The 23,737-nt window shown below is 43.5% G+C and overlaps 2 protein-coding genes across 2 annotated transcripts; one reads left to right on the forward strand and one right to left on the reverse strand.

The window, feature by feature from the left end:
- The first annotated feature begins 15,622 nt into the window (after positions 1-15,622).
- On the forward strand, positions 15,623-21,556 carry LOC124702624 (dual specificity protein kinase shkD-like). Its single transcript, XM_047234786.1, has 10 exons — positions 15,623-15,706; positions 15,793-15,854; positions 16,113-17,367; positions 17,542-17,958; positions 18,038-18,115; positions 18,298-18,450; positions 19,380-19,691; positions 19,855-19,977; positions 20,337-20,424; positions 21,186-21,556. The coding sequence occupies exons 3-10, from the start codon at positions 16,330-16,332 to the stop codon at positions 21,353-21,355; spliced, it is 2,379 nt and encodes a 792-aa protein (XP_047090742.1). The 5' UTR covers positions 15,623-15,706; positions 15,793-15,854; positions 16,113-16,329; the 3' UTR covers positions 21,356-21,556.
- Positions 21,557-22,792: 1,236 nt separating this feature from the next.
- LOC124698554 lies at positions 22,793-23,586 on the reverse strand. The gene is made up of 3 exons (XM_047231040.1): positions 23,461-23,586; positions 23,208-23,307; positions 22,793-23,099 (listed from the first exon to the last, which is right to left on the reverse strand). The coding sequence occupies exons 1-3, from the start codon at positions 23,465-23,467 to the stop codon at positions 22,994-22,996; spliced, it is 213 nt and encodes a 70-aa protein (XP_047086996.1). The 5' UTR covers positions 23,468-23,586; the 3' UTR covers positions 22,793-22,993.
- Between the last annotated feature and the right edge of the window lie 151 nt (positions 23,587-23,737).

Here is a 23,737-nt window from a genome sequence, read left to right on the forward strand (position 1 = left end):
CACCACCACGGGGCGTGACAAGAATCCCTCGGCGCGCGCCAACAGGACAGGTTACCTATAAGAAAAGAAAGCGTGATGTCACCACCCGAAGTCGTGCCCCGCGCCCATATATCGTATAGGCGGCGGGGGCGGGGCGGGGGCGCTGCTCGCGCCGGGCATTGGCGCCGGCGTCGCCGGAGCCACACGACACGACACGGCGCGCCGCGCGATGCAGTGGGAGGTCGTTTGGCGGCGATGCCGGGTCCGAGCGCTGCGGGAGAATCCGATCGGAAGGGGGGGCAAAAGATGGAGAAATTTTGGTTCACGAATCGGCGGAGAGGGGAGGACGGGGAAGAGAGAGAGCGACGAACTGGGAAGAGAGAGAAAGGGAGAGGAGGGAGTTAATTCCTCTTTCTAAATTTCTTAATTTTTGTGGTTTTGTTGTTGGCATGTGAGGGTGACAAGTGGGGTCGTGAAGCGAGGAAGTCGCGGCGGGCCCACAAGGGGCTCCTGGGGAATCTGTATCGCTGGCTTTCCATTTGTGCTCTTCTTTTCCATGCGAGGCACTGGTGTGCTGGGTTTCACTAGCGTTTCTTTCCTTTCCTCTTTTTTTTTTTTGAGAATTTCATTAGCGGTTTCGTGTAGAGCTTTGAAAGTTTTGCAGGGTTTTTGCATTTATTTACTTCCAATACTTGTATATATTTGATAGGGAGGACAACTCTCCACCGGAAGTGCTTTCTCATTCCCATCCCATTTAGTAGCTGCGGAGATTATTTTTCTTATCACATCCCTATCACGGATCGGGTTGTCCATTAAGAAACTATATTCAAATATTCTTCGCATAATTTTATGATCTTGCATTGTTGGCATGCGAAAATAAGAAACTTTTGTACTCTAATAAATATTTGGGAAAATTACAACAAATTAGTATCATGTATGTGTGTGCTAAATATTACTATGAAAATGTACTAAACTAGACACCATATTACCACATATTACATATGAAATATATACCAATTTATATGTATATACAAGTATAAAACGAAGATAGCGGTAAGAGGGAATGGGAGACCTTTTAATCCCCAAACCCGTCCCTTGATGGATGAATTTCTTGGAGGTTTGCGGGGGGAACAGGCCCCATTGTCATTCTTAATGGTGGATTAAACAACTCTTGCATGTGCAGAAGTTCTAGATGGCCTGTTTATAGGTAGGAAAAGCTTGGAATCACCCGCATGACCTATTGTCCGGACCGGGTGGCTCGGCACACTCGTCCTTCTCTCTTTCCCTTCTTTCCTAGCTTCTCTCTATTGCTCCAGCACACTACTAATGTTATCGCTAACTTCCACCACCCAGGCCCACTCCTTTAGCCATACGACTCATCCGACGATCCTTGCTGCTCGGCTTCTCCACTGACTTTCCTTCTCCTACTACCCATTCTCCTTCATTGTTGTATCTCGAAACGTCCATTGAACTCATATGCCATGGATGGACTATGGGAGGATCTTAGATCTGAGGCTCTCTAGTGTGCTGAGTCAAAGGGAGATGGTGGGTCAGAGCTTTGGCGAGCCGGATTCGAAGTGGACACGAAACTGTGGCATGCCATGGATGATGTTATATGGTTAGTTTTCATATATTTTTAATGTTCTGTAGGTGTTTTTTAAATGCTTCAAACTCATGTGCATTTTGCTGAATACACAAATCACCCCATGATGCATACGAGTGTTGGCTTTTATCTTGGAGTTTTATTGTGACTAATGGGGACTCGCCGTACACTCATATTTTTTTGCATAGGTATTTCAATATGTTGCAATGTTTCTTGTACAATTTTGATGCACCTAATCCTGCTCCGACACGACTCCTCTTTTTTGTCCCTTTACTTTCTCCGACCATGTACCATTTGTCGTGTCTTCAATCGACGATTCGCCAGGTGGCCACCTAGTGACCTCTGGATTCCTGACATTATGGGTCTAACCCAATACCAATTTGTTTGTTCGTTCTTTGTTCATTTCCTTTTTATGAGTAACTATCTCGTATGGATACGCCCCTTGGAAGTGAGGCGACGACCAGTAGTCGGGATATGACCAAGACACATACACACACAAGGAAGAGGCTCGAAGGGGAGGCATTGGTGCGGGCCGGCTTGGAGTAAGCATGCCAGTGCATGGTGATGGGGGGCCGAACGAGGAGCCCGACAGAGGGGAGCAGAGGCGATCGGGAGGAGAATGACAAGTCCTACCTAGGGTTCTGTTCTAGTTTTTATGCATTGATTATGCATATATGAGTAGCCCCCGAGAACCATGATGCCTTGGTTTTCAGTAGGTCTTTGTCCCGCAACTGTGTTGTTAGGTACAACCACGTTTGCTCCTAAACCGTATTTTGAAAATGGCATATTCTATAAGTTACTAGAATAATAAAGAAATGTTTGATATGACAATAAACTAAGAACTAAATTAAGCTAGAACGAAGTAATTATTTGAAGTGGACAAAGAGCATGCGAATGTTGTTATAGGGAGTTGCAAGATGGATAAAGGAGTTCTCAGGGAGTGATGGATCCATCGCTATCATTTGAAGAACACGATTAGGATATAGGTTTGTCCTTATTTGTGTATGTGTGCATGGGAAGAGCTTCAAATAAATATGATCACAGACCAACCATCTGTTATTTCATCTCTCATAACCACAACAGTTATTTCATCTCTCATAACCACAACAGTGATCAATGGCCAGTGGCCATGATCCACTAGCAATTAAGGGTTAACCTCATCCCCTAAAAAAAGGGTTAACCTCATGGTCACGGACTAAGCTTTGTGAGTCCCCTTTCTTCCCTGTTGACACATGAATGATAAGATAACGGTATATGTCACTTAATGCCTTTAAAGTATCATCCACATACCTATGGTAATTCCCTCTCAAGTCCCAATGGGCAAATACAATGCAGTGGACGTTCACATAATATCAATAGAGTTAATTGAAACACATACATATATAAGATAGAGATGAACAATCTTTATTTCAGTCCAAAATATTACTAGGGCTTCTCCTTCTCCCCAAAAACAACAGTAACTACTCACGTATGAAGGAAATCAAAATCATCAATATAATATGAATGGAGTATGACTAACCGAAAGCCAGCAATTGTTAGACCTTCCAAAAAATGAATGGAGTATGACTGTATGAATGAATACACATGCAAGTCCACACTAGGGTTTGCAATTACAACGAGGTGAATAGGGGGTCGGTGATGGAGATGTTGTTGTTGTTGTTGATGATGATGATGATGGAGATCGATGCCGTGGCCTTCAAGATCTAAGTCCCTTATTCCTCTTGTTTGGTGCTGGTGGTGATGGAGATCTGATGGAGGTGCGGCGGCGGTAGGGCTCCATCGTGGAGGATTGTGGTGTAGGATAACGTAGCATAGAAAACAAAAATTTTCCTACCGCGAACACGCAATCCAAGCCAAGATGCAATCTAGAAGACGGTAGCAACGAGGGGGTATCGAGTCTCACCCTTGAAGAGATTCCAAAGCCTACAAGATGAGGCTCTTGTTGCTGCGGTAGACGTTCACTTGCCGCTTGCAAAAGCGCGTAGAAGATCTTGATCACGATCGGTTCCGGCGCCACGAACGGGCAGCACCTCCGTACTCGGTCACACGTTCGGTTGTTGATGAAGACGACGTCCACCTCCCCGTTCCAGCGGGCAGCGGAAGTAGTAGCTCCTCTTGAATCCGACGAAGCACGACGGCGTGGTGTCGGTGGTGGTGGAGAAGTCCGGCGGAGCTTCGCTAAGCGTGCGGGAAGTGGAGGAGCGGGGCGGCTAGGGTTTGGGGAGAGGGGGCGCCGGCCACTATAGGGGTGCGGCCACCTTGGTGGTGTTTGAGGTGGCCGGCCCCTCCCCCTTGTCCCTCATTATATAGGTGGAACCCCAAGAGGTGGTGTCCAAGTCTTCGAATAAGACCCGAACCAAATCCTTCCATAGGAGGGGGCAATCCTAGCCCAACTAGGACTCCCACCCAAAGGTGGGATTCCCACCTCCCATGTGGGGGTGGCCGGCTCCCTAAGGGGAGTCCACTTGGGACTCCTCCCCCACTAGGGTTGGCCGGCCATGGGGGTGGAGTCCCTTGTGGACTCCACCTTCCTTGGTGGTTTCTTCCGGACTTTTCTAGAACCTTCTAGAACCTTCCATAGAACCTTCCGCGACATTTTATTCACATAAAATGACATCCTATATATGAATCTTATTCTCCGGACCATTCCGGAACTCCTCGTGATGTCCGGGATCACATCCGGGACTCCGAACAAATATTCCAACTTCATTCCATATTCAAGTACTACCATTTCAACATCCAACTTTAAGTGTGTCACCCTACGGTTCGAGAACTATGCGGACATGGTTGAGTACTCACTCCGACCAATAACCAATAGCGGGATCTGGAGATCCATAATGGCTCCCACATATTCAACGATGACTTTAGTGATCGAATGAACCATTCACATACATTACCAATTCCCTTTGTCTCGCGATATTTTACTTGTCCGAGGTTTGATCTTCGGTATCACTCTATACCTTGTTCAACCTCGTCTCCGACAAGTACTCTTTACTCGTACCGTGGTATGTGGTCTCTTATGAACTCATTCATATGCTTGCAAGACATTAGACGACATTCCACCGAGAGGGCCCGGAGTATATCTATCCGTCATCGGGATGGACAAATCCCACTATTGATCCATATGCCTCAACTCATACTTTCCGGATACTTAATCCCACCTTTATAGCCACCCATTTACGCAAGTGGTGTTTGGTGTAATCAAAGTACCTTTCCGGTATAAGTGATTTACATGATCTCATGGTCATAAGGACTAGGTAACTATGAATCGAAAGCTTATAGCAAATAACTTAATGACGAGATCTTATGCTACGCTTAATTGGATGTGTCCATTACATCATTCATATAATGATATAACCTTGTTATTAATAACATCCAATGTTCATGATTATGAAACTAATCATCCATTAATCAACAAGCTAGTTTAAGAGGCATACTAGGGACTTCTTGTTGTCTACATATCACACATGTACTAATGTTTCGGTTAATACAATTCTAGCATGATATATAAACATTTATCATAAACATAAAGATATAAATAATAACCACTTTATTATTGCCTCTAGGGCATATCTCCTTCGCCTCCCACTTGCACTAGAGTCAATAATCTAGATTACATAGTAATATACCTAACACCCATGGCATTCTGGTGTTGGTCATGCTTTGCCCTAGGGAGAGCTTTAGTCAACGGATCTGCTACATTCGGATCGGTGTGTACTTTGCAAATCTTTACTTCTCCATCTTCGATGTACTCGCGAATCGAGTGGTAACGCAGCTTGATATGCTTCGGCCTCTTGTGTGACCTTGGTTCTTGTGCATTGGCGATGGCACCCATGTTATCACGAGTAAATGATTAATGGGTCCAATGCACTAGGAACCACACCGAGCTCTACAATGAACCTCTTCATCCATACCGCTTCGATGAAGCCTCCGAAGCCGCTATGTACTCGATTCCGTTGAAGACTTCGCCACCGTGCACTCGCTTCGAGCTTGCCCAGCTCATCGCAGAGCACCATTCAATATAAACACGTACCCGCATTGTGACTTAGAGTCATCGGGATCGGTGTTCCAACTTGCATCGGTGTAACCGTTTACAACGAGCTCTTGGTCACCTCCATAACAAAGAAACATATCCTTAGTTCTTTTCAAGTACTTCAGTGATATTCTTGACTCGCTGTCCGAGTGTTCCATTCCTCGGATCACTTTGATATCTCGCTAGTCAAACTAACGAGCATGTGCTATATCCGGTCTAGTACATAGCATGGCATACATGATAGATCCTACTGCCGAGGCATAGGGGATATTATTCATCCTTTCTCTTTCTTCCGCCGTAGCCGGTCCTTGAGTCTTACTCAATACCTTGCTCGGTAACATAGGTAAGAACCCTTTCTTACTTTCGTCCATTCTAAATTTCTTTAGAATCTTGTCCGAATATGTACTCAGTGATAGCCCTATTAGGCGTCTTGATCTATCTCTATAAATCTTGATGCCTAATATATATGATGCTTCACCAAGGTCTTTCATTGAAAAACTATTATTAAAATAACCCTTAACACTCGCTTAATAGTTCTATATCATTCCCGATCAATAATATGTCATCTACATATAATATCGGGAATGCTACGAGCTCCCACTCACTTTCTTGTAAATACGAGGCCTCTCCATGACACTTGTATAAACCCGAAGTCTTTGATCACCTTATCAAAGCGTCGGTTCCAACTTCTTGATGCTTGCTTCAGTCCATAGATTGAACGCTGAAGTTTGCATACTTTGTCGGCATTTTTAGGATCGACAAAACCTTTGGGTTGTACCATATACAACTCTTCCTCAATGTCTCCATTAAGGAATGCCGTTTTGACATCCATCCGCCAAATCTCATAATCGAAAAATGCAGCTATTGCTAACAAAATCCTCACAGATTTTAGCTTCGCTACCGGTGAGAAAGTCTCATCGTAGTCAACTCCTTGAATTTGTCGGAAACCCTTTGCGACAAGTCGAGCTTTATAGACAGTAATATTACCATCAGCATCTGTTTTTCTCTTGAAGATCCATTTATTCTCGACGACCTTTCGGCTCTCAGGTAAGTCTTCCAAAGTCCATACTTTGTTATCATACATGGATCCCATTTCGGATTTCATGGCTTCTTGCCATTTGTTGGAATCTGGGCTCATCATCGCTTCTTCATACGTCGCAGGGTCCTCATCATTGTTATCCACAATCATGACATTTAGACAAGGATCAAACCAATCGGGAGTGGTACGTTCCCTTGTCGATCTGCGAGGTTCAGTAGTTTCCTCGTTCGAAGTTTCATGATCATTATCATTTGCTTCCTCTCGTTGCCGGTGTAGGCGGTACAGGTACAACTTCCGATACTCGCGCTACTCGATCAACGAGTATAGATTCATCAATCTCATCGAGTTCTACTTTTCTTCCAATCACTTCTTTAGTGAGAAATTCTTTCTCAAGAAAGGTTCCGTTCTTAGCAACAAAGATTTTGCCTTCGGATCTGTGATAGAAAGTGTACCCTATAGTTTCCTTAGGGTATCCTATGAAGACGCATTTCTCCGCTTTGGGTTCCAGCTTGTCCGGTTGAAACTTTTTTACATAGGCTTCGCAACCCCAAACTTTCAGGAACGACAGCTTAGGTTTCTTATTAAACCATAATTCATACGGTGTCGTTTCTACGGATTTTGATGGTGCTCTATTTAAAGTGAATGCGGCTGTCTCTAATGCATAACTCCAAAAAGATAACGGCAAATCAGTAAGAGACATCATAGAACGAACCATATCTAAGAGAGTTCGATTACGACGTTCGGACACACCGTTTCGTTGTGGTGTTCCCGGCGGTGTCAATTGTGAAAGTATTCCGCATTTTTTTAAATGCATGCCAAACTCATAACTCAGTATACTCACCTCCACGATCGGATCGTAGAAATTTAATCTTCTTGTTACGTTGATTTTCTACTTCACTTTGGAATTCCTTAAACTTCTCGAAAGTTTCGGATTTATGTTTCATGAAATAGATATACCCATATCTACTCGGATCATCCGTGAAGGTTAGAACATAACGATAACCACCGCGCGATGCTACGCTCATTGGTCCGCACACATCGGTATGTATGATTTCCAATAAGTCGGTAGCTCGCTCCATCATACCGTAAAATGGAGTCTTAGTCATTTTTCCCATCGGACATGCTTCGCATCTATCAAGTGACTCAAAGTCAAGTGATTCTAGTAATCCATCGGTATGGAGTTTCTTCATGCGTTTCACTCCAATATGACCAAGACGACAAGTGCCACATATAAGTAGAATTATCATTCAATTTAATTCGCTTAGCATCAATGTTATGTATATGCGTATCACTACTATCGAGATCTAACGAAATAAGCCATTCTTTTGTGGTGCTCGACCATAAAAGATATTATTCATAAAAATAGAACAACCATTATTCTCGTGACTTGAATGAATAACCGTCTTGCATTAAACAAGATCCAGATATAATGTTCATGCTCAACGCAGTACATAATAACAATTATTTAGGCTTAAAACTAATCCCGAAGGTAGATGTAGAGGAAGTGTGCCGACCGCGATCACATTGACCTTGGATCCGTTTCCAACGCGCATCGTCACTTCATCCTTCAGCAGTTGTCGTTTATTCTTTAGTTCCTGTTTCGAGTTACAAATATGAGCAACCGAACCAGTATCAAATACCCGTGTACTAGAACGAGAACCGATGAAATGAACATCTATAACATGTATATCATATATACCTTCTTTCTTCTTCTTGACAAGGCCGCTCTTCGGATCAGCCGGATACTTGGAGCAATTACGCTTCCAGTGTCCCTTCTCCTTGCGATAATAGCACTCAAGCATCGGGCTTAGGGCCGTTCTTAGGTTTCACAGGAGGCGTGGCAGCTTTCTTGCCACCCTTCTTGAATTTTCCCTTAGACTTGCCCCTGTTTCTTGAAACTGGTGGTCTTGTTGACCATCAACACTTGGTGCTCTTTCTTGATCTCAATCTCAGCAGCTTTTAGCATGCCAAAGAGTTCGAGTAACTCCTTGTTCATGTTCTGCATATTGTAGTTCATCACAAAGTTCTTGTAACTTGGTGGCAGTGATTGAAGGACACGATTAATCCCCGTCCGTTAGGAATCACTATTCCCAAGTCATCGAGTTTCTTCGCATGCCCGGTCATGGCGAGCATGTGCTCACTAACGGAGCTGCCTTCTTCCATCATACAGACTGAAAAATTGTTTCGATGCTTCATAGCATTCCACGGCCGCATGAGTCTCAAAAATAGTCTTCAACTCTTTCATCAACTCATGAGGATCGTGGTGCTCAAAACGTTTTTGAAGATCGGATTCCGGCATCGCATAAGATGGCACACTCGAACTTGAGAGTACCGAGTTTTCCGAGTCGCGTAAACAGCTTTTACTTCATCGGTTTCAGTTTCGCAGGAGGGTCACCTAGCGGTGCATCAAGCACATATTGCAGATTTCCGCCGGAGAGGAAGATCCTCACATGACGGAACCAGTCGGTGAAGTTGCTACCGTTGCTCTTAAGCTTTTCTTTCTCTAGGAACTGGTTAAAATTGATTGGGGACGCCATCTCTACAACATATATTTGCAATAGTTTAGACTAAGTTTATGACAAATTGAGTTCAAATTTTAATTCTACATAATTAAAAATCTAGATGAACTCCCACTCAAAACAATATCCCTCGCATTGTCTTAGTGATCACACGAACCAAATCCACCGCACCTAAACCCGATCATCACGAGAAAAGGTGTGATTTCATTGGCGAACACTCAAAGTGTTCATCATATCAACCATATGATTCATGCTCTACCTTTCGGTATCATGTGTTCCGAGACCATGTCCGTACATGCTAGGCTCGTCAAGGCCACCTTAGTATCTCGCATGTGCAAAACTGTCTTGCACCCGTTGTATGTACTTATTGAATCTATCACACCCGATCATCACGAGATGCTTCGAAACGACAAGACTTGATAACGGTGCTACTAAGGATGAACACTTTATTATCTTGAGATTTTAGTGAGGGATCATCTTATAATGCTACCGTCGCGATCTAAGCAAAATAAGATGCATAAAAGGATTAACATCACATGCAGTTCATATGTGATATGATATGGCCCTTTTGTCTTTGCGCCTTTGATCTTCATCTCCAAAGCACGGACATGATCTCCATCATCTTCGGGCATGATCTCCATCATCGCCGGCGAAGCACCAAGGTCAATGGCGCCGTCTTCATGATTGTCCTCCATGTAGCAACTATTACAACTACTTTGAAATACTACTCAACATGAAATTTAAAGACAACCATAAGGCTCCTGCCGGTTGCCACAATACAATAATGATCATCTCATACATATTCATCATCACATTATGGCCATATCACATCACCAAACCCTGCAAAAACAAGTTAGACGCTCTCTAATTTGGTTTGCATATTTTACGTGGTTTAGGGTTTTCGATATAGATCTAATCTACCTACGAACATGAACCACAACGTTGATACTAATGTTGTCAATAGAAGAGTAAATTGAATCTTTACTATAGTAGGAGAGACAGACACCCGCAAAGCCTCTTATGCAATACAAGTTGCATGTCGAACGAGGAACAAGTCTCATGAACGCGGTCATGTAAAGTTAGTCCGAGCCGCTTCATCCCACTATGCCATAAAGATGCAAAGTACTCAACTAAAGATAACAAGAGCATCAACGCCCACAAACCATTGTGTTCTACTCGTGCAACCATCTATGCATAGACACGGCTCCGATACCACCGTAGGATAACGTAGCATAGAAAACAAAAATTTTCCTACCGCGAACACGCAATCCAAGCCAAGATGCAATCTAGAAGACGGTAGCAACGAGGGGGTATCGAGTCTCACCCTTGAAGAGATTCCAAAGCCTACAAGATGAGGCTCTTGTTGCTGCGGTAGACGTTCACTTGCCGCTTGCAAAAGCGCGTAGAAGATCTTGATCACGATCGGTTCCGGCGCCACGAACGGGCAGCACCTCCGTACTCGGTCACACGTTCGGTTGTTGATGAAGACGACGTCCACCTCCCCGTTCCAGCGGGCAGCGGAAGTAGTAGCTCCTCTTGAATCCGACGAGCACGACGGCGTGGTGTCGGTGGTGGTGGAGAAGTCCGGCGGAGCTTCGCTAAGCGTGCGGGAAGTGGAGGAGCGGGGCGGCTAGGGTTTGGGGAGAGGGGGCGCCGGCCACTATAGGGGTGCGGCCACCTTGGTGGTGTTTGAGGTGGCCGGCCCCCTCCCCCTTGTCCCTCATTATATAGGTGGAACCCCAAGAGGTGGTGTCCAAGTCTTCGAATAAGACCCGAACCAAATCCTTCCATAGGAGGGGGCAATCCTAGCCCAACTAGGACTCCCACCCAAAGGTGGGATTCCCACCTCCCATGTGGGGGTGGCCGGCCCCTAAGGGGAGTCCACTTGGGACTCCTCCCCCACTAGGGTTGGCCGGCCATGGGGGTGGAGTCCCTTGTGGACTCCACCTTCCTTGGTGGTTTCTTCCGGACTTTTCTAGAACCTTCTAGAACCTTCCATAGAACCTTCCGCGACATTTTATTCACATAAAATGACATCCTATATATGAATCTTATTCTCCGGACCATTCCGGAACTCCTCGTGATGTCCGGGATCACATCCGGGACTCCGAACAAATATTCCAACTTCATTCCATATTCAAGTACTACCATTTCAACATCCAACTTTAAGTGTGTCACCCTACGGTTCGAGAACTATGCGGACATGGTTGAGTACTCACTCCGACCAATAACCAATAGCGGGATCCGGAGATCCATAATGGCTCCCACATATTCAACGATGACTTTAGTGATCGAATGAACCATTCACATACATTACCAATTCCCTTTGTCTCGCGATATTTTACTTGTCCGAGGTTTGATCTTCGGTATCACTCTATACCTTGTTCAACCTCGTCTCCTGACAAGTACTCTTTACTCGTACCGTGGTATGTGGTCTCTTATGAACTCATTCATATGCTTGCAAGACATTAGACGGCATTCCACCGAGAGGGCCCAGAGTATATCTATCCGTCATCGGATGGACAAATCCCACTATTGATCCATATGCCTCAACTCATACTTTCCGGATACTTAATCCCACCTTTATAGCCACCCATTTACGCAGTGGTGTTTGGTGTAATCAAAGTACCTTTCCGGTATAAGTGATTTACATGATCTCATGGTCATAAGGACTAGGTAACTATGAATCGAAAGCTTATAGCAAATAACTTAATGACGAGATCTTATGCTACGCTTAATTGGATGTGTCCATTACATCATTCATATAATGATATAACCTTGTTATTAATAACATCCAATGTTCATGATTATGAAACTAATCATCCATTAATCAACAAGCTAGTTTAAGAGGCATACTAGGGACTTCTTGTTGTCTACATATCACACATGTACTAATGTTTCGGTTAATACAATTCTAGCATGATATATAAACATTTATCATAAACATAAAGATATAAATAATAACCACTTTATTATTGCCTCTAGGGCATATCTCCTTCATGTGGTGTGTCTTTTTTTCGGCGGCTAGGGTTCTCCCTCTTGAAATAGGCATCGTGGAGGTCCCGGGGCGGTTTTGTAAAGATCCATGGCGCATATTTCCTTTGTCCCTTCAGAGCCAACGGAGGTCGGTATAGTGGCACTATACGGCCATCTCTGCCATACTGATGCTCGTTATAACTTCTGGACCCTTTAGTATTTTGGTTGTTATTTCTTCATACAAACTTCGATTGCGAAGTTTTTGGGATCATTGGGTTCACATGGATGAGAGCTACAAAACCATGACCTTGGATATTTATTTTGTGTTGATGTAAAGATATCAATTTTTTACTTTCATATGGCTAAGTTAGGTGCCTGTAACTCCTCCACATTGGATCCACTTTGTTCCTTTTGCCTTGCTTTGTCCATAAATCCTCAATACACCTACACACACATCAAATACAAAGAAAAGTAATAAAACCCTTATAAAAAAACTAATAGTTTTGCAACACTCACATGGAAAAGCATGGGAACAAGTAATCATGTATAATAATAACTAGATGGAGTATTTTGTTTGAACAGACAGAGGGGTCAAAGTGACCCCGGTGGAGCTTTCATTGCAAACACAGGTGGACGTTACATTTTACAAAGAGGCCCTTTACAACACTCTCATTAAGAACCTGAAATTTGAAGATAAGGCCTCTCTTTCTTATAGAAACCACCCTAGGACTAAGATGGAAAAGAAATCAGGTCCTAAGGCTCCTCCACCACACGTCGCCGGCGACCTCCAGGCGTCACCGCCGAGATCTGAGAGCAGCGCGCTCGATGGCTCTCCTCCGACGACCAGATCAGTCCACCGGCCACATCCAGGATCCCGGGGACGTACCACTTGGTACCCTGGAGGCGTCAAGCACCGGCAGAAGATCGAGATGGCCTCCATACCGGAGGTTGAAGAAGGGCCGCATCTACGGCCAAGGATCACAACGATGGTCGTCGCTGTGTGTTGCGCACAGGCCGAAGCAGCAAGAACCCCACCGCCACCAATCCAGGGGAGCTCCAGTACCTCCGCCGCCACCATGATGACAAGAGGAACATCGAAGCTGAAGAAGATCTGTACAGCAAGATTCTCGTCGGCGCTTATTGAGGAAGACCTCACCGGATCTGCAGCCACCACCATGCCTCCACCTTGGAGGGTCGTCGGAGCGCATCACTAGCGAGCACCCGATGCCGCGCCAGGACACCGGAGTGACAGGCCTCCATGGCATACCGCCAGACTCCATATAGGTACACCTGGGACAAGCCCAAACCCTAGACCTAATCCTACACCTACAGGGAGGAGAAGAAGGAGAACATCTATCTACACTACAGCCTAGGCCTCCTCTCCCATCCTCACGCCCAGCAGCCGAGCCGCCGGCGGAGAAGGGGAGAGCGCCGGCCGGAGAAAACCAAGGAGAGATCACAAACATTGTTCATAGAGGAGAGAGCGGAGAGAACAGAATGAGAGCCCACTAGATGGAGTATAAGATGAGTGGTTTTATAAGCATAGAGTACGTTTAAAAAGTGTATAAAATTCCACTCATCAGCAAGACACCATACATCCGAAAAACAAGTTCTAGAGGATTTTGAACTTCTCGACTAGACAAAGAAAAAGAAAGTTGATGACTCTTGCTTTACTAATAGACATCAGAAAGGAAGTTGATGTAGCCTTACTGCTACATCTTTATTACTAGACTCCATAGGAATCTCGTGACGATGTAGAACATGAATGACTATCAGAGTGGTGGGTTGGCCGAGGCGAGCATGCCACTATGACTACGAGACTCGAACTCCACTAAAAACCTATGGTGGGCACATCGAGGTGGTAAGACCATGGCAACACAACCGCTAAGTAGAACGTCCATCGTGGCCCAATACTTAACAAAAAGATCAAACGTGTGAAATTCGACAAAGATATTATTATCATGAGTAAGTATAGAAACTGATAGCAAGTTAAGAGTAACAGAAGGAACACGAAGAATATCACGAAGCTGGAGTTTCATGCTGGCATGACTAGTGAGAAAGGATGCTTGACCAATATGAGAGATGTGCATACGTGTCCCATTGGCGAGGTGAACCTTATCAGTCCCTTGATACTACTCATGCATGTTGAGTCTACCAAGCTTGCTCGTCAGGTGATCCACATAGTACCAATATCCATGTACCTGTGGGGATCAACTGGGTAGGACTGAGCGTATTCCTTATCCGCCATCACGGCTTGACGCTCGTTGCCATGATCGTCATTTCCAATGCCGAGGAAGCTCGGAAGCATCTGTGGCACTTCGAGGCGAGATGGCCCCCACGACCACATAGTTAGCACTCGTGCTTGGGGCAGACACCAATGGTGGAACCCCACGGTGCAGCAGGGGCTGACTTGGTCGGTATCGATAAGGGAAGCAACGGCTTCAGAGTTGGAGGCGCGTAGTAAGGTGTGTGTGAGCCCCTTTTGTACATAGGGGTCGCCGAGGAGGTGTCAGAGTAGACCTTGGCCGCATGACGAGCATCGACATATTGCTCAGTGCTGAGAAGACACATGTAAAGATCATGCAGCTGAATAGACGTGTCACGCCCGTTGATGTTCCCAATGAGAGTCGTACTCGCCATAGAGACCGTTGATGATGAATGATGTGAACCCGGAGTCCCGAAGAGGCTGGACGATGGAGGACAACATGTCGGCAAAGGATTTGACCTAATTGAAGTAGGCAGTAACCGAGAGGTCCCGCTTGTTGGTGTCGCCGAGCTGGCAGCGGATCGCATCAGCCCGCTCTAGGCACGTAAACGCAAAGCTGTCCTCCAAAGTGCCCCTAGCCTCATGGGAAGTTGTGGCGAAGAGGATCAGATCGGCGACACCCTCGCCGAATGAGTATTGGATGGCCGAGAGGATGACCTGATCTTGCCCCGTCTATGAAACTATTTTGAACAGCCAACAAGTGAAAATTGACGAGACCTGAAAGATAACACAGATGAAACACATTGAAAATGGATCAAATGTTTGGACTTCGTTAGTAAAAGAATCATAGGTCAACCAGAAAACTTTGCCTTTACCAGGGAAAGGTACGTTGAAGCTTTGTGCATTAGTACGAATTTTCACCCTTGGAATGACAGCCACTACTCACCTGCAACTGCAAGTAACATGCAAATTGAAGAGTATATTATCATCAACTGGAACGAAAATTACAAATGCAACTGGCTTGTGGGCGGCCTTATAGTATAGTGTACAACAAAACTTTGACCAAAGCTGGATCATTTAAAATTATGCTGACGGTGGTTTATATCACGTTGCCATCTGAAAACGACAACCAAGGTATTTAGAAGGGCCGCCCCTTGCCCCAGGCTAAGTGGCAGCTGAGGCTGGAATCTTCTTGAATAGTCTACATGAATAAAAGTATTTAGCACTAGTAATCATACATAGTTCAACAAAACCTAATGACAAGAAGAGTCAGTTGCAGTTAGAAGAACTGCCACGGATGTGTGGCTGACATGCGGTGGACGCAGACATGACCCGACCCATTGCTTCAAAGGTGAGTCAGTAACTCACCAACTCCTATCTATCTTGCCCCCCAAAACAATCATTCCAACCTCGAGTCCACTCACCTGTTCATATTAGTGTCTCACACACCATTGGCACTGAGGCAAGCATTCTGAACCTGTTGCCTGAACTCTCAAGAGGTCAGTAACCTCTCTTCGGTTCTTTCTTCTCTATTAAGCTTCTGTATTCTTTTTTGTATATCTTAACTTTGGCCGACTCAAATTATTGTAACACGGCTTAATGGAAAAACCAGTTATGTTTCACGATTGTTAGCACTCTTACTTCTAAAAACTGATTATTTGTTGCAGTGTTCTTGTAGTTAAGTGTGTTTATCTACCATTCTTATCATGGCTTGGTAGGAACATGTAAATTCTTAATCGAATGTCCTGTCCCTGCAGATCAAAAGTTCTGACAATAATTTTTCATCGAATCCCCCCAAAACGCTGGGTCCTGGGTCTATGAAGTTCTAGGTGAAATAGGACCAACACCATGTACTGAACTCCTAGGGGCAGACGGGTGAGGGATTTTTCTTGAATTTATGCAAGAGAGAGAGAAAAGACAAGGAATCCCCCGTTCTGATTCTCTCTAAGGAGAACAACACCCAAAGCAGTAAACATGGACTGGGTGGAACAACTTAACATTTATGATCTGAAAGCGCCAAAGAATCTGCCAACATCTGCTCCATTCAGTGTCACTAGCAACCAAGGATCACGGTTCCATCGAGATTACTATGATGTTAAACCAATGAAGATAAAGCTTATTTGCAACTTTGGTGGTAGGTTCTTGCCAAGGCCAAGCGATGGCGAGCTTCGGTATATTGGTGGTAACAGGCATCTGATCAAAATCAGCCGGGACATTTCCTGGCAAGAGTTCATCTTGAAGACAACAAGATTGATAAGGAGAGCCCACACGATAAAGTACCACATCCCTGGGGAGCAAGTGAGCATGCTCATTTCCATCACCTCTGATGATGACCTTCGGCATATGATTGATGAGTGCATTGTGCTAGAAAGAAGCAGAGAAATGCTAACCATGTACCTTTTCTCTGGCAACGACGATGAGCGCCACGTGCATTTTATCGTACAAGGCTCATCCAATGCAGAAAAAGAAGCACAGTTCATTGCTCTTATCAACGGGGTCATCGCACCAGTTTATGATGAACTGAGAGCACATAGCCTCGGCAGATCTTCAGTTAATGACCTAGACCAGCTGATGTTTGGCAACAACGTGGAAGGATTGCCGGCAGGCAGAACAGAGGAAGCTCCAGTGTCCATCAGAACGAAGCCCTTGCAGAGTATCATGGCGCCACCAAAGACATCAAGTGGTCAGTTGGAGAAGATGTCTCCAAGTTCCGAGAGACGGATGGCTAACCAAGATTACAAGGCACACAGCACTGAAGGTAACGTGATCTCTGCAACCAGCAATATTGATAAAGCTTACCATGGTGCATCTGTGCCTCCTGAATCCAAGACACAGCAAAGCGGTGGTCTCGCTGTCTCAGGGCATCAGCAACAGACTGCCACGGAATCTTTCGGAAAGAGCCATGAAGCTACTGGGGTACAGGAGAAAATATCACCAAGGAAACAGCAAACGGCCCCATTAGGCAACAGTAGTGTGGCGACACAGCCATCGTCTAAAAACAAAAAATTCCCGGTGCCACCACATACAGGTCGGTCTGCCTACGAAATGCCTGCATCTTTGTCACCAAGGGGTTCCCAGATCACAGTCAACCAACAAGGCACCGATGAGAACACGATAAAATCAACAAGGATTGTTGCCCAAGAAGAAGCTATATTCCACTCAGCAGAAGACCCACTGACTAGGAAGATCAACAACTTCCAATTGCACAAAAAGGTGGAGATCTCAGAACCCGGTCATGAATCTTGTACTCCTGGTTGCAACATCAGTACAAACTTGCAGTATATGGAGTCGACAGCTGCAACCAGCAGCATGCAGAAGAACCAGCCTGCAGTTACTTCTACACCGGTCAGCTATAGCGGCGAAGCAGTACTACTTCCTTTTGCTTTTGCATCTTCCGACAAAACAACAAATCTGCAACCAAATATTCTGGTGCGTGCTTCAAGTGAGAGAATACAAGAACGACCCAGCAGTCCAGGACCAGATGAACATTCATCAGAAATCACTCGATTTCGATCAGTTGGTACTGGTACCATTAATCCTCAAATCAGAACTACACTAGCAGAAGCTAAAGATAATGCGGCACCATCAATATCAGAGCCTGCGGTACATCTACACATCCTGTTTCATGTGGCATATCTGAAACAATTTAGTGTATGACTTCTGACTCTCTTTCTACTGGCAGCTACGTGAAACCAAGAGCACTGAACAATCTCTGCCTGCAAATGCACTATTGGGCAGAGATCTTATAAGCAATGTCCAGGTTTGTAGTTAATTTCACATCTAATCTGTAACATAAGCATATCAAGCTAAAAAGGCACTCGTACGAATTTTTTTATCTCAAAAGTATATAGAAGGAGATTTGTCAGAATGTCTTCACATAGATTTCTAACTTCTTCATTATACAAGTACTTGTTCCTAAAATTAATCTCATACAAATGGCAGATAATAAGCAACGAAGACCTCGAAGATCTCCGTGAGATGGGCTCTGGAGCATTTGGAACTGTTTTTCATGGAAAATGGAGGGGAACAGATGTTGCCATAAAACGGATAAATAACAATTGTTTTTCGTACCCATCATCACAGGCAGATAAACTGGTAAGCCTATATGAATTCACCCGCATTATTTGAAGTTCAGTCAAGGGTACTAGTTTCACAAATTTACCAGGTAAAGAGATAGATACTATGAACAAATCTTATGCTTCCTCTGTTTTTTTTAATCTTATGCCACCATCTTCAAGAGGCTACATCAAGAAACCAGAGTATCCCAAAACCTCCACATGATGTAGCAAAAACTAATCATAGATCCAGTGGGTAGCCGTATGAATAGCTTACAAAGAACTACAAAATCGTTGTATTTAAAAAACAACATCATTGCGACAACCATAAAACACACATTCCAACTAAAATTTGAGTCTTTAATGGTCTATGCATCCTCGAAAACCAATTACCAAACATATTTGAAATACTTCTACGTGGAGAGGTCTAAGCCCAATAAACAATCCGCCACATCGGGTGTCAAGCTGGGCACAGTGAACAAATGTTATATCATTTTTTCTCCATAAAAGAAGAAACAATTTTTATTTGCCTTCAAGTTGTGCTTTCCAAGATTGTCCTTTATCAAAATATCCCTCAACAAATGAACTTCTAACAGAAACAATAATTCATATTTCCCAATCAGCATACATGGATTGTACGGAGAACTGTTCGTTGAATGTAAGCTCCGCCGGAACACATCCAGTCTTGATTAAGGAGAATTCTCATTAGTCGACCTAACAAGTCAGTCCACACCACAAATTTTGCTCCAATAAGAGTGTGCTAAAGCTTTCTTGTACCATTTGGCATAATTATAATCATTAGCATGGATAATTTTAGATGAATAATCTGGTCGTACTATTTCAGCCAGTGCATTATATGTTGAAAAAAAAATGTATTGCACATGGACATCTAATTTGTAACATAAACTGCAAGGGTTGAGAGGGAGAAATGCAACATGTATCCATCATTATACATATCTTATCATGCAGATAACCGAATTTTGGAGAGAGGCCGCTATCATCTCAAAACTTCACCACCCCAACATTCTGGCACTTTACGGTGTTGTAAACAACGGGCCAGGGGGGACATTAGCTACTGTAACAGAATTCATGGTCAATGGGTCTCTAAAAAAAGTGCTGGGTCGCAAGGACAAATATCTTGATTGGCGCAAGAGGATACTTGTTGCAATGGATGCAGCCATTGGAATGGAATACTTGCACTCCAAGGACATTGTCCACTTCGATCTGAAAAGTGATAACCTGCTGGTGAATGTTAAGGATCCCTCTCGTCCCATATGCAAGGTATGTCACGACTCCACTATTCCAGTAGCATAAGCTTTTAAATAATTTTATGTTTTGAATGCAAACAAGTAGGGCAAGATGCTATAAATTTATGAATCATGTTCATGTATGTACGATGGACTTTTGCATATAAATGATGGGCATAACAGAGAAGCAACTACAGGTTGCTGATTTTGGTTTATCGAAAATGAAACAAGCCACCATGGTTTCTGGTGGAATGAGAGGAACTCTTCCATGGATGGCCCCAGAATTGCTGACAATGAGTGGCACTAAAGTATCTGAAAAGGTATTATTCTGAATCTTTTTAATGACTCGAAGTGTGAAGATGTTATAAGCAGCAAAAAAAAGGCATTGTGTGTGTTTCACAATTTCACTTGATATTGTGCACAAAGGTATATATACAAATATACTTATCAGTCATTCTCACATGAATGTAACCTTTTAGAAGTTTCTGTCGTGGTGAAGATACTTGACTTGTTCAGTGAGAGTTATACTACTATATCAACTAACACTCACTTTCAGCAAGAACTAGAGGATTATTTGTATGGTTCATGAACACAAGAAAGTGTAAAAACTAAAGCACATCGCAAGAATTTTGTGAAGTATCTAAATTGTACTCAAATATAGTTTTTTATGAAAACGCAGGTTGATGTCTATTCTTTTGGAGTTGTGATGTGGGAAATTCTCACCGGTGAGGATCCATATGATGGCATGCACTATGGAGGAGTCATAGGTATGCATACAGTAAGATCATGTATAACTGAAGGAATATTTTCTTCTGAATTACTTAAAACATTCTATATCAATGTCATTTCCCTAAACAAGCATGATGTAGTTCTCAAGTTCAGTGAACCAAAAGAGATAACCGTACAAGCAAAAATTGTACTTCTATAAATACACTTACTGCCAGTAGCCCTACTTGTCATCCTACTTACACACACACTCTCACTGAAACCCATGACTCTATAACAAAGAAATTTTGACTTCAACCATGTGTCTGTATGTAATTAGAAATTAAAATGCTCAAAGTATATTGATACTAGGTTCCAGTGGTAACTGTCTAATAAGGTGTAATAATTTTGCAACCAGAAAACGGTCACCCTGCAAGCCTGGTCTAATTCCAATCATGGTCTATTGGATATCCATGTTTAGCCTCTTTTATATGGTCAGAAATTTTACAAAAAAAAACTAGTATTTGATATATCAAAGGTCAATAGAAATTATAGTTTTTCCCAATAATTTACCAACGAAAAATAGAAAAAACAGATAAAACTGCAAGATTAGTAAAAACATGGCATGATAGCTCTGGCCGACCTTGTCCCATACTCCCAGTTACTTATGATAATCAGGAAAGTAGGCAGTTCCTGGTCAGTTATTAAAATCTACCAGGATTCCATGAATTTGAGCTGAGATAATATAATGTTCTGCGTATTCTTCTCTATGCATCCTAAAGTAGGAATGGAAAATTTAAATGTTAACGATGGGAGTGTGCAGGGGGTATTTTGAGTAACACACTGAGGCCACCAGTGCCAACTTCATGTAACCCGGAATGGAGGAAACTGATGGAGCAATGTTGGTCAACTGAACCTTCGCAAAGACCTTCATTCACTGAAGTTGCTACCTGTCTTCGTGGCATGCTACGAGAAGCAAAAGTGAATCTCTAAAGTCAATATGAAAGAATTCGAGCTATTTGTAACTCTCTGCTTGCTTGTATATCTATTGTTCCAGCACAAAATTTGGTGCAAACACGAAATGTGTTTTGAGTTTAACATTGCAACTGTTCAACTTTACTGTCACCAAAGTTGGCTATGACTGGCAGGTTTTGATCTTAAAAGTTAGAGAAAAGTTCCACTCATATTTGGCTACCTACAAACTTTCAGGTTGTCTCCCTTCCATGTTCCTAACAACAAGTAATTCCTTCTCCAACCAGTCCTTACATAACTCGCATCCTTACTGTATATATCACATCACTATCAACCATTCTCGTGCACAAATAGACGGGTGCACAAATAGACGGGCGAGACAACACACCATCAGTGATCTAGCAAGGCTAAGTACTTGGCGCAGCCATCCTTATTTTGTCAATGAAACAAATTATCTCCACCCTTGCTAATAGACCCAGCTTGCAATAGGAAGTATAGCAAGAAATGCTCATTTCCATCAAACTTATTTACTATCGCAATGATATGTGTATGATCTCTCGAACACAAACAAAATGTTCTACCTAATGACCAGATATGCATAGACATGAATAACAGTATCCATTGCTGGTTTGATGTGAACAAGGCAGTTCCACTGCAATAATGTGCTACTAATATTTGATCTATAGTTGAGTAGTCATGCATTACAATACCACTCTTAATCCTTGTTAAAACATCTTAGTAATTTGTTTGCATAACTACCGCTAGTTGCATTCATGTATTGTCAGTTCTGTCTTGACGGCTAATGGGCAACTTTAGATGCAACATACTGAAACATAGAGTTTGCATTAATACAAATTGCAAATATACTTACATCTATGAAAACTATTTATCCAATGGAATGACTGACTACGAAATATCTTCAACAAGTACTGCGTTACTATTATCTTCCGATATGCCTCATATTTATTCTCCATGTTATGTATGTCATGATAAAATTGCCAGTTTTCCCGACATTGAGGCAAAGATTTTTTGCGTTTATAAAATTAAAATACTAAACTAATTAATCAGAAATTCAGAATATCTGGTGTTCAAAACACGGGGATCCTAGGAATGACAGCTCAATATCATATTTGATACTAGGATTTAATCAAATTATCATCAGAACATTGAGATTGTTCCAAATTTGACTATCTCCATTGTTTTGAAGGATATAAGCTAATTAAGAGTAGCAAAAAGATCTGAAAACCCGTAAATATGTTGCATAACTGCTATCGCATATTGATATTTGATCAAGGAAAATAATCAGTCATGCTCCCATTTTCCCACTATTTGGTTTAGGTTCTAGAGTACAGGTTATTGCAGTCGAAATCTTAGTCTGACAATAGCATGTAAAATATTCCACAGGTTAGCAATATCACAACGAAAGTGTGCCAGTAAAATCATAGACTGAACGGAAAATAGCTCGCAGAACCAGAACACTGCTTATTAATATCGTGAGTTCAGAATTTCAGAAAACTAGTGACCCAACTTACATTGCATCCGAGAATAGTTTAACCATTATTGAGGCATAAAGGATCCACAGATGCAAAGGTACAAACTTATGTCACTGAGAATCGTAATGAGGCGGCGGCACCATCGCAGGGTCGGATCCGGCGAGACCTACTTCTTCGCATCTTTATTCTTGGTGTCCGTGGAGGACCCGGCGGCGCTCCCAGAAGCCTGTGCCGCCTTCTTGGCGGCCTTCTCCTCCAGTGCCTTCTTGTCCCTGCGGCAACAACAGATGCAGGATCCGGATCGGCAACGGGTCAAACAGCCCATCCAAGATTCAACCGTGGTGGAACCAATCGGAGATCATGGAGAAAAAGAAACAAACCTCTCGCGGCGCTGCTCCGGGGTGAGGCCGTCCCCGCCGTTCTTGGAGTTGGGCTTCCTCGCCGCCGCGCGCTCGCGGTCGCGCTCCCTCTGGCTGCCCCGTGCGCCGCCGCTCACGAAGTCAAGGAGGAAACAGAGCAAGACGAAGAAGGAATCACCAGGAATTGAAAACAGCACCACGCATAAAGTAATTCACAGGAACAAGATGAGAATAACAGGACGTGCATAGATCTAATTGAGAAAGATAAGGATATGAGTCATCTTGCTGCCTCCTTGCCTTGCACTGGATTCCGCCGGAGAAACCTCGGCGACGACAGGAGGAACTCTTATCTCTCTGTTGTTCTCTCTCTCGCCCTCTTTTTAGGGTCTATATAGCATATTCGCCCAAGGCGGTCGTAGTTACGCTTAACAAGGAATTTCTTCCCTCAAAAAAGAAACAAGGGGATTTCTGCAAAAATTAGGTCGTCCTATGGTTTTCTTGAATGAAGGGCAAGATATACATTTAAATTTAGATACAATTTGTGAATTTTT

The sequence above is a fragment of the Lolium rigidum genome, chromosome 3 (genome assembly GCF_022539505.1).
Source record: "Lolium rigidum isolate FL_2022 chromosome 3, APGP_CSIRO_Lrig_0.1, whole genome shotgun sequence".
In the NCBI taxonomy this organism is placed as follows: domain Eukaryota; kingdom Viridiplantae; phylum Streptophyta; class Magnoliopsida; order Poales; family Poaceae; genus Lolium; species Lolium rigidum.